General features: G+C 34.6%; 1 protein-coding gene and 1 pseudogene across 1 annotated transcript; both read right to left on the bottom strand.

The window, feature by feature from the left end:
• LOC148627518 (uncharacterized) lies at positions 1 to 2,271 on the bottom strand. The gene is made up of 3 exons (XM_088564668.1): positions 2,086 to 2,271; positions 1,744 to 1,767; positions 1 to 763 (listed from the first exon to the last, which is right to left on the bottom strand). The coding sequence occupies exons 1-3, from the start codon at positions 2,147 to 2,149 to the stop codon at positions 27 to 29; spliced, it is 825 nt and encodes a 274-aa protein (XP_088420794.1). The 5' UTR covers positions 2,150 to 2,271; the 3' UTR covers positions 1 to 26.
• Positions 2,272 to 9,889: 7,618 nt separating this feature from the next.
• LOC148627517 (uncharacterized) lies at positions 9,890 to 11,294 on the bottom strand (annotated as a pseudogene).
• Between the last annotated feature and the right edge of the window lie 1,172 nt (positions 11,295 to 12,466).

Here is a 12,466-nt window from a genome sequence, read left to right as displayed (position 1 = left end):
ATATAAATTTTATTAAGAAAAAACAATTAACCTACTACGTTTCCTTGTGAATTAATAGTAACGTATCGTGAAGAACACGTTTTAGCTACATCATTCCATGTAAGATTATTTGGGCAGACGTTTTCAAATATATCTCCCCAGAGATCGCATTGGTAAAACTTGTGTGGATCAGGATGTGGATGGAACAAATCGTCAAGATTATTCGAATTAACTTTACATAGCCCGGATGGAAGTCCTGTTCCTGTGCCTGTACCAGTTCCGGTACCGGTGCCTGTTCCGGTTCCGCTTGTAACAGCTGGTGCCGTTGTTGATGTTGTAATTGGTCCGCCTGGAACTAGGTCATACACACAAGATAACCGTTGCTGGTTCCAGACAAGTCCGGTGTTGCATTGAAGGATCATAGCTTTGCCTAGCAGATCACATTCAATAAATTTTGTGTTGTCCAGTGGGAATGCAAAATAAATCATACCCTGTGCAATGTTGGCATTTGTGCATGGGTTGAAGGCGCCTGTCTGGGGAGCCTGAGTAGATGTTGTTGTAGGGCGCATTGTTGTTTGTGGCTGGATGATAACAGGAGGGTTTACTGTTCCTCTTGTACATGATGCAGTATTTTTATCATAAGATTCTCCCTGAGGACATTGAATTATGTACATACGTCCGAACAAGTCACATTGGATAAATTTTGTGGCGTCAGTTGGGTGGGGTAAATAAATTGCTTTCTGAGGATTGTTCTGGCATGGATTTGGAATATTGGACCATGTATCTTAAAGAAGAAACAAAACGTGTAGTATTAGCACTTACGTTATTATTTGTCGGTAGAGAAGTTGGAAAATGACAATTGAGAAATAACTCTGGTATGTTTCCTCCAAACTTTCGACTGTTTTAATCGTCAATTTTGCATATCTTGGTTTGTGCCAAAATGGTTTTTTGGTTCAAATATCAACATAAGAAAATGAGACATTTACTTCAATTCGCTGTCGAAAGGGGTTTGCAGTCTGCTATTTACATACTCATATTTTGATAATAAAATACAAAAACTTCAATATTTCCATAAATCTTTAAATGCAATATTGTTTGTTTTTAGATTATAAAAACGGTTTAATTGGAGGTCGTACTTGTGTATGATCAACCAATATAAAGTGGAAACAGCCATTTTGAGGAAACAAAACTTCTTATAAGAATGAAATATCAATAAACTTGTTTACACTTCATACCGTATTGAAAAATCTATGATCTAAAAACTCTTTTGGGGGTTATATGTATCTTCTAATGGTATTCGACTTTCAATAAACTTAATATTTGCATTCATGAAAAACGAAAACAACGGTGGACACCTCATTAAGAATTGCATACCAAACAAGTAAAATGGTATCTTTAAACATTGATCTTCAAAACTTGCATACATTATATGCTAACATCATGAATAGTTTTTAAGCTGCTATGGGAGAATCGTTCTATCTAGGGTAGAATTTTCATACATTGTTTCAGCCCAGATTCTAGACAATGATGATTTATAACAACTTCATAGGGATATATGTAGTCTGTGAACAGTTCAACAGTTCTCCACTACATGTGCAACAATCCAAATGATTAGCTTATTTTAGCTAGAAATGCTTTGTATCGCATAGTTATTAAACATGGTCGTCACAATAATATAAACAAAAACACAGAAGAACTTGATTCGTGTAGGAAATAAAAAACAACTTTGCATTATTCATACAAAGAAATATATTATCAACTTACCGACGCAGTTGACCTGTCTTCTGACTGAAAAAAAAACAACACGGGTTTTCAATATATTTGTACAGAAGTTGCATAATTTATATCACTGTGCCAGAAAAAAAAACTTGCGGAAACTCACATTCATAGATGAACCGCTGCTTATACGATTTTTAAGGGAATTTGATGAATTCAAGTAATTAAAAAAAACATTTCTCGTTTATCATTGAGTTTTAGAAAAATCCACATTCAGTTATTTAAAATATCGTTTTTAATGTTCCAAAGACAACCAAATAGCAATGTAAGCACCGAAAAAGGAGGGAAAGCTGTCTTCCATATTTAGTTTTAAGAACTACATGTACCTACCACGAATTGAAACAGTTCCAGCGATAAGACCCAACAATATCAGCGTGCACCTAATTGAGACCATCCTGATGTTGACCCTCCAGCAGATGGTAACAGAGAGATCTTGTTCTTATAACCGTAAAGGTATTTAACCCTAATCTCATCGTGACCGTGCTGGGGTTCGCTTATCTGGGATTCCTCCCGAAGACGCGTAGCAAAGTGCCGTGAGCGGATATAAGAGAATCTAGTTATCTTAAGTTACTATTAGCATAGTTTGGACTGAACCTGTTGTTGTTTCCACCCAGGTGATAATAGTAACTAGAGGTAAATAAAATGAGATAAATATTTACACCATTAAGCAAATTTTGGTGCGATTAAAGTAAATTTTATCTATCAAATAAGTCGAATAACAGGTGCGGTGGTCTAGCATTTTTAGTTCTGGGTAATTTTCCTGAACTACATTGTATTCTATTAACTCTGTTTTTTCCTAGTATATATATTATGTACAAAATAGCACGACGTTGGTACATCATATCTAAATGTAGATGCAGATTTAAAAGTCAATGCAAATTAGAAGGACGATTCGCGTTAAAGAATTCTGAGATGTCTTTGCATTTCTAAATTCATAATGTGCAGGATTAATGTGAATATGTAATTTCAGTAAACAGTTCAAATTGACCCCCGATCGACGCTTGTCCAGTAGCAGCGTTTGTGTGGAGTGTGAGGGTCTATGGCTTGTATTACTAGCAGTGTCATACTATTTGATGTTGGTAGTCGCTGCCTCTCCAACATGCTGCGCTTAGTTATGGAGATCAAGTGACGACTGGTTGGCCTTGAAAATATTATGTGTTATAGCGATATATGCTTTACCTTCCTATAAGAGGTGCTGCTTTCTCAGCTAGCAAATCAGAAATTCATCCTATCAGATTGTACATACATATACATGTATATGTAGATCTAGAATACAGTAGACCTGTTCTGTTAAGTGCATGTAGCTTCAATTTTCTAGTACCGAAGTAAAGATCGTGTTAAAAAAATTTTAATAATAAAAGAAAAAAAACTGCTGCAACGGATTTGGAAAAGCTTTCGACAATCTACTTACTACATGTAAGTTAACGCCAGGCATCCTAGATCACGAAATGCCCGGGTGTTTGGGAAAAAAGAATTGCACTCCTCATCAAGAAACTCGAGGCCATGTCCAAATATCCAGTGTTTTTGGACCAATATCAGTGCACATCCAAACCTAGTAATTAAAAGAAAAAAAATGCGCGTGGGATTGTTTTTAGTTGAGTATTGTTATGGAAGTCCCTTAGAGACCCGGTTATTGATTTTACTCGTTAGATGGAGTTCGACCATAAATGGGGACATGCTCAGTGTTGTAAATAAAAGGTCAACCCCGATGAATAATATAAATGCATGGACGTCTGCCTTTTTGATTTTTGCTAGTGTTATTTTTCGTGAAATGACCAAAGAAAGGATTCGGGTAATTAAAATACCTGCTGACTAATTTATTTAAACAGCGACCGTTTAATATCCCCCTGTGTATCTACACTTCATGAGTTGAGGCTGTACTTTGAGTGTACATTTTCATACCAAGTCAGGTAGTCTGAAAAGGTTGTTGAGCCATCCTCGTCATGTGGTCAGGTTGACTTAGAGCTGTCGTATGTATGTTTCAAACCCGAACTCGTTATTTTTATGAACTTTTTTTAGAACTTCCCTTCTGGGTAATGATAATTACGAGGGCCATTTAATGTAGCACACTTGTCTTTTAAATCTACACCCACATCTAGCAAACCAGGCATTTGCCAAATGTTTGATAAAGAGAAATGTACATTCACAAAGTAATGCAATTTAACTTCGGATTTCCCCACAAATGTGCAAAATGCTTCAAAACTCATTCTGTCACTTTGTGCAAATCTTACTAAAGTTTGTTTGAGTTATTTGATTACCATTGTAACATCATTAATGTTTAGTATATTGATGTTTTTCATATGATTTGGCCAGATCCTGTCGATCATTCAGTTTTTTTAATGCTATTTTATAATAGCACTGTATCGCACAAAGGTATAGCATCCTCCTTATATCAAGTTTAAGTTACTTACAGGCACAAATTAAATATTTTAAATGAATACTCGAATTTCCTTATTCCATGTCTTTGAAGGTTTTTTTTAGAGCCTGCCTCAGACAACTGATGTACGTGTACCCATTTCATAACCCTTTACTAAAATTTTTAATTTGTAGTCTAACTAGTATTTGTAAATATTCACACTGAGCTTGCCTTTCTCGTTGGCATATTTCACCTGGTTAAGACTGGCATTCAATCGACAATGGTAAGGCTGCAGAGGCTGCAAGAAAACGCATACTCATTTACATACATGTATAATTTAATTTAACACGCTTTCTGATTGAATAAAACAAGTGTCATTCATCTCATAAACAAAATTTTGTATGTGACTGACGTCATCAACTTTTTTTGATGATTTACTTATTAAATTTTGGTACTAAAATTAAATCATAAGACGACATTACAATATGATTAGGTATTGGAATTGACTTATAGACATGCCTGATACACGACTCTGTAAACAAGTTTCAACTGGGACCAGGAACGATGCTTGAATAATTGGTCGTCGGAAATCAAAGCTATTATGAATAACATTGGACTTGCCGAGCATTTTACCAATACATTGAAATGTGATCTTCCTAGTGTTAATGACAAACTGTTAGAAAACTATACACATGAGTGGAAAATCCAGGTTGACAACACTGCTAAATTGAGAACTTATAAAACGTTTAAGTCTTCCTACAAAATAGAAACATATGTTGAAATGAATGTGACAAAGCGTGAACGATCAACGTTGTCACAGTTTAGATGTGGAATACTGCCTCTCCGTGTCGAAACTGGACGTTATATTAGTGAACCCTTAGATGAAAGACTCTGTATTTTATGTGATGCGGGTACAATTGAAGATGAAACTCATTTTCTGACCGACTGTATTTTTTTCATAGAATTTAGAAATGAACTTTTCTCAAATATTGAAGGAAAGGAAATATTTATAAATCTACCAAAATGTGAACAATTAATTCAATTGATGAAATACTTTGAATTCCGAGACAAACTGCAAGATATATATATAAATCTTATCTAAAGCGTAGACAGTTCATTTATTCCAAATAATCTATGTTTGTTCTTTTTATTTTGCTTAATTACTTCTCGATAATAATTAACTAGTTTTCTAAGTTCTAAGTGACTCTATCTATCTATCGATCTAGCTATCAAGAATGACTGTTATATATTTTTTCGGTCTTTTTGAAATAACCTCAATGCCCGTGGTACACACTTAAAAACAACCTGCACAGGTAATTAAGGTTAATATTAATTTCTTGATAGACCGAAAAATATACACTGTGTAACAATCATTCCTTAAGTAAAAGTTGAATGAAATTTGTTCTCTCTTGTAAGTCAATAATTATTGCGCTAAGGATTTTTCCAACTTTAATACTTTTTTGAGGGTATACGGCTATATTATATGTCAATGGAAAGGCAAATCTATGCAGTTTTTGAATATAATTTTTTTCCAACAAAAAGTGGTGAACTTTTCTGCTATTTTGCAGTAATTAGAGGAAGGGTCAAAGAGCAATCGACCCAAATACACTTTGATAAGTAATTTAAGTCAAATCGTTCTTTGTAGGTATCGGAAAACAAGTGACATGTAATTAAAAGATCACATGTGTACAATTTCAAAAATGTAAAAAAGACTTTTTTCCGACAACTGTTTACTATTTAAGTGTAAGTATTTGTAAGAATCAGGCAAAATGGGGAAAATCAGAAACATGCATGTCAAAACACTAACGATCTGACATTGTAATACCACTCAAGGATACTTTATTTGAAAAGACCATTATTTGAACTCAGCATCACTGGCTTTGCTCAGAAATTTGTCCATAGAATGTTAGACAAATGAGGTTTTTGACAGAGTTATCTACCCTTGAAAAGTTCATTATCAGTGCATTTCAATGAAATTATAACTCAATTAGACAAAATGATATGGAAAATATCCTTTTTCCTTGATTCTGATGGTACAATTAGTCAAATTACACAATCAATGTTTTTTTATACTATGTTTCACTTACTGCCCGATTCTTACAGGGATTGACACATAATCAATGAACAAATATATATGCCCCTAAAATTGTTTGCATTTCAGTACATTTTCAATGACTAAGAGATAATAAAACACCGTAGAATATTACAATGTATATCTAAATATTCTGCATTGAATAACTATTATAATAAAACAAAATTCTCGATTCGATCAGCAATATGAGCTTTGCAAAATGAGTTTTAAGTTGCAATTTTTCACATATTTAAATTATTAATTGTAGTGACATTATATAACATGGAATCGTTTCCGGACAATTCGTTTAGCTTCAGGGCTGTTTTATGAACAGAGACACATGTAAAACATCGAGTCTACCTCACGATTTGACGAAAAGATCCTAAGGTTTTGAGATTTACCTTTGCACATACAAAAATCATGCATATTTCTTTTTGCATTTATCTTCAGATGTTTGGACTTCAAATAAAACGTTAATGATTTAACCATGAATCGTGGATTCTCAAACAACTTAGTGCGACTCGTGGGTTCAAGGCTGGATTTCGTAATAAATTTGACAATGCATAAACTGCGAACTGTGTACTTTGCATGGAATCATGTGCATACATGTATGCATGTTGTCACAAAATTCATTTATTATAATGTTTAACTTAACTATGCGCCAAGCTGATGCTTGTAATGCAATATCCTCTGCAGGAGCGCATCCACACTTTGAAAAGGAGGGGTGCCAGCTGGGGTTCCTCAGATAAAGGGGGTGCTAGCACATTATTTACCATTTGTTGTCAATATTACACATGAAAATGGCAAATTTTCCACTAAAAAAGCGGGGGTGCCATCCCCTGCACCCCTCCTGGATCCGCCGCTGCTCTGAACGGATTAAGGTAAACGATTTGATACAAACAAACCAGATTCCTTGTAAAAATTCCAACGCAAAAAAAAAGAAGTTCAGATGCGATAGAACTTCTAAGGTTTTTTCACCTCCCAAAAAACTCCAGATTTAGTAGCCGTATGAGTAGGACACAATGATAACATAGTTATTTTAGTTTTTTTTAGTTTTTTTTTTTTTTTTTTTTTTTTATATAGAATATTATACTCGGCGTCACATAAATAACATACTGTTAAATTTGAATAAAAATATTTTCTACGACTTTATTGACACCTACCGTCGTTTAAATTGTCTTAAATGACTTGCTCATTCTTTTAGCCAAACGGCTTCTCCCTAAACATTGAATCGTTAAATTCCGGTCAGATTTTAATTCTCGGTGCCAATATTCGGTCGGCCATGTTTACAGTGATTGCTAGGAGATGTTGTTTACGTTTAAATGGTTTATCCAAAAACCGAAGAACCCAGAATGCATTTCGGCGTTATTTCGGATATCTCGGATTTATTTTACGCGAACAACGTACAATACCGAGAAGTTGATCAAGCAGACGATTGTCACCGGAGTTCGACGGGAACTTACGAACTTCGTTTGTAAACAAATCGTCCCGTAGAAACCAACATGGCGGATATTAGTATGGGATTTTCCCGTAAGGATTTGTTACGCATGATTTAAGCTAATAAGCGACTTGTTTAGGGAGAAGCCGTTTGGCTAAACGAATGAGCAAGTCATTTAAGACAATTTAAACGAAGGTAGGTGTCAATAAAGTCGTAGAAAATATTTTTATTCAAATTTTAACAGTATGTTATTTATGTGACGCGGAGTATAGATCAAATGAACATCATTGTCCAGAGCAGGGGCGTATCAAGAATATTAGAAAAACAGAGGGGCTCTGATCGAGACGTTTTTGAACAGGGGATACAGTCTATCATTTGCTATTTTCTGTCTATAAGTTGTTAAAACACACTTTTTTGCCGCACAAACATACATGTACAGAGCAGTTATGGGAAGTGGTTTACACATTGAATTGATTAGTATAAAAATGTAGAAAAGTTGTTTTGAATATTTACAATGTCATAATTTTTATTTTCGGGCAGCCAAACATATCTGTCTGCTTCACGTAAAGAATGAATAAGTGAGCCACTTTGTGGTTCACTTCTCGAATTCTGATATTTTATAATCTAAATACCAACAAAAAATAAACTGAATCTGGGATTTATTACATTCAACTGTAAAAGCATCTATGCTAGCCAAGGGTTACGGTCCTGTCCTATCCCTCCACGCAATGACAGGAGGAAATTAACCGTTGCCTAGCGAAAATGCTGAAAAAAACTAGGAATTGGAAAGAAGTCACATGAAACTTGGAAACTTTTTATCAGTCTATATTATAGTGAAGACCGATTTTATTTGAAATAATCCATTTACAAAAAAATATTTGTATCGTTCTTTTTTCCACCGTCACATACTTAACGTTACACCCTTCAATTTCGTGCATTGTAGAGCTAGGACCTCGTTGCTTCAAGTAGATAATTTGTAAGTCTTTTTTGGATATAAACCACTAAAACCCCCCAAAAACTCTTTCGTAACACAGTGTGAGCCAATCAACTGCACGATATGAGTGACTATGGCCATCAGCTGACTGTTCCTATACTTTGTTTAATTGTCGTTTTCGTGCTAACATACATACTCAGTACTGTTCGACCCGGCTTGCACTCATATGTGGTATTTGTATTACATGACGGACTGAGGGGTTTCTTAACGCCCTTGGCTATCATTTAAGGTCTCTCAGGGACGGTGTAAAGCATCAAAGCGCTTACACAGTCCCAGTGCGTAGTCATACCCGTGAATATGGGTCATGGTGTATTCGGGGAAATTGGTTGTCATGTGACCACGTTCATTCATTAAATGCCTTATCACGTGATTTAACGTCGATCCGTGACCTGGTGATCTGTATGCTGTACAATCTTTGACACAGCAAAATTTTTCTTGGGATAAAATCAATACTTTCCAGTGCATGTAAGACAGATTGGTAAGTCAGCCAGTCAATTGTTGAGAAATCTTCAAGGCCGATAAAACAATGTTTTGTTTCCGATCACCATTCTAAAATTTTGTAGGGTCGGTAGGTATTGATTTATTTTTATTTGAATTTTGAAATGAAATGTCGTAGTGACACCAAAGTCAGAATTCCATGAAAACCGAATCTGTAGACTAAACATGTAGACTTAGTCCGCGGCCTAACTCCTTTTGGGATTCGGCGCTGGAGATATGTTTTTGTTTTGACGGAAGTGGCCAAAACAAAAAATATCTCCAGCACCGAATATCCACGACCAAGAGCACACTCACGGCATGTATGTTTACAATTGATTCTAAATATAAACAAACAGTATTCCTGTTTTTTTTTTTCATCTAGGATAAAAGAAAAAAAATCGGGCTTTGAAAGACAGTCGGCAGACTTTTCAATTATTTTATTTTCAAAATTACAAATAAAAACTTTTGGATAGGGGGTCTGAAGGAGAAACATAACAATTTTTCGGGCCTAAATGAATGCTCTATATTACTCCAGTAGTGCTAGAGGTTTTGTGGCAAGCTATTTTCTGACTTAGCTGGGGTATGGAGAAACGGAATTCCAACTTATTACACCGTAGTCTGTAGTATCTATATTCCTCGTAAACATGACAGCGGACAACAAGTGACACATTCATTGACGAAAAAATGATGTACATATACATCGCAAACATGTACTTCTTGGCAAGTAATGAAAAATCAACACAAATTGTAAATTTGTGGACAGCCCCTCGTAATGTATAACAAAGAAAGGACGTTTTGTTACAGTCCCAAAGTTTTTGATATTTTCAAACGCTTTTCTATGGAATCTACTGTATAACCATCCTAACTAGTGTCTTACTTGCACCTACCATGTTTCTTCTTCAAACACCTATCGCTCACGTCAGAATTAGCTGCGGCTGTTGCTCCACCTGATCGAAATGAATGAAGGCCAATGTTGGACCCAGGGCAAACCAATTTCACTCTCTTAAGAATTGACTCTTTAGCCGCCATGTAACTTAGCTTTTTATTCTTATTTATTAAAACTTATTACATGTTGTGCCTGATCTATAAACAGGTCTAAACAAATAAAAATCTGAAAGCATCTTACCTTCAAAACCAGCCAATTTGATATATCTTAAATACATGCTATATGGGCAAGCGATTGTTCGACCTTTTGAAATAAGAAATTCTGAGCTCTGTTTGTAATGATCGGTTTTACTCAAGACCAAGTGTTGAACCTTAACATATGAAAAACGTAGGGAACTGACATCGTCATATCTGAGAAAACCCAAGTGACTCAAAAGCATCATTCACAAATCTTTGACTACAAGATTTGAGATATTTATAAAATGTTCACAAAGAATTATTAAACTTTAAGTAACAGCTGTAATTGGTTCTTTGTTGTCAATTTTCTTTGGTGCAACCTTTGGTGCAACCTTTTGGGAGATTCGCGTATTAAAGTTATGAAAGTGTTTGTAGTGGGATCTACGAGTCCGTTAATTTCATGTGCCCATTTTATACAAAAAATCGCCTTGTATACGGGATGAAAAGTTAAACCATTGTTCAATAAATGAGTCAAGTATAGTGCTACATGTACAGACGGAGCTGGCATTGCATTATGACCTTGTGAAGTAATAAATAGCTTCCATCTTTTGAAAGAGTTAAAATAGGATTTCACAGTGTTATCGCTCCTGGAGGTAATAATTCACACATCTTTGGATAGAGTTTAAATATATAACAGTTTTATTTAACACCACTTTTCTGGTATGCCTCTCCTACTGTGCTGTTTAATTTGATCCATGTTCATCATGTATTTCCCAATCGTTACAATCGAAAGTTCTACTCAGTGCATCATCATGTTTGTTTGATTGCCGTGGTAACCATGCTACACTTAAATTGATCATATTCCTACCACAAAATTCGTGTATAAACATGATTATTTTGTGAAGACCTATTTTTCTGCTACCAATATTCAAAACATAGATATAATTATTCTCGTACAGAAATAAATAAAACTAAAAATTAAATTGTAACTAAGCATTTAGAAATGTATCGTTAAAACGCTGACTTATGAGACAAGGATTTTTAATTCTATTAAAAAAAAGTGTTTTTATTCATAATGGACCAGTTACATGTCCTCGATCAGTAATAATGACCCTTGGAAGACTGTAATAGTCATCGACATTGCTTCAGACCTTGGACTGGTTCATCTATGTATACTATAGTACTGTCTGTCTGTTTGTTAGCAAGTCGTATAAAAGCCTACATGAAGTAAAGAATATTTTTATTTATTGGAAGTTCCCTTCCGTTTCTCATCTTTTACTTGAGAGTATCGATGTGTAATATCATATCGATTCTACTGTATACGTGTATGTACTTATGTTGACCTTAACGAATAAAGACTTGTGTAGAATTGTTATTATCTTGAATGATAAAATAATAACAAAATGTTATCATATCCTTTTTTTCAAAAGTGGGCAAGTATGTATTTGTACCAGCTATTGTTTTTACTCTGACTTAAGACCTAGAGAATTAATTATTGTATGAATCAAAATGATGAAGGTTTTACCAGTCGGGGAAAATTGGCTTAGAAATCTGTTGAAAAATGAAGAGGTATTGTATTCGTGGTTCAAGAAAACAATAAGTTGTAATATAAGTTTCATATGGGAACAGTTTTGGGATTAACTCTGTTTCTAATTTATATCAACGACATCGTACAAGACATTATGTGTAACATCAAAAGTTTGCTTTGAATTATTGAAAATGAATATTAGACAGCTGACTAGCTTAGCCAGTATTGGTCAAATAAGAGGTTTGTCTTTCCTTTACCTTAGGCAGAAGGAATCTAAAACCATCACAAAGATGGAGAGAGAATGGACCCGCAACTACCACCATTTCATATGATTGATAATACATGTATCATAGAAATTCATATTCAAAAACTTCAAGTTCTCTGCCGAAATGTTATTGAAAGCAAATCATCTATACTGACTTTTTTCTCTCTTATTTAAATCCTGAAACTTTTCATTTTTGTTCATTTTATTAATGATGGAAGAAGCCAATATGGGACAATGTAACCGACTTTTATAAAATCGATTAGAGAACTTAGGCGACCGATTCGTTACTGGTGGAACGAAATATATTAATAACACAGCCCCATAAGCAACATTACTACTATATTACAGTAGTACAAAATAGTACATAATACGGCCAATCAAATCGCTGAAGTTGTCTTTCTTTGATAGATGACTGACTGTCTTTTTAAAGGCAATACTTACATGTAAAAAAACATTTGTCTTTTTTTCAGAAGACAGCTAGATTTATATTTATTTAAGGAATGCAAATAATATCTGAACA

This window comes from Perna viridis, chromosome 1, assembly GCF_037379345.1.
Source record: "Perna viridis isolate PV_CMFRI_1.1 ecotype Kerala chromosome 1, ASM3737934v1, whole genome shotgun sequence".
Taxonomy (NCBI): Eukaryota; Metazoa; Mollusca; class Bivalvia; order Mytilida; family Mytilidae; genus Perna; species Perna viridis.
Note: the sequence above shows the minus strand (reverse complement) of the source record. Positions and strands in the feature narration are given on the sequence as shown.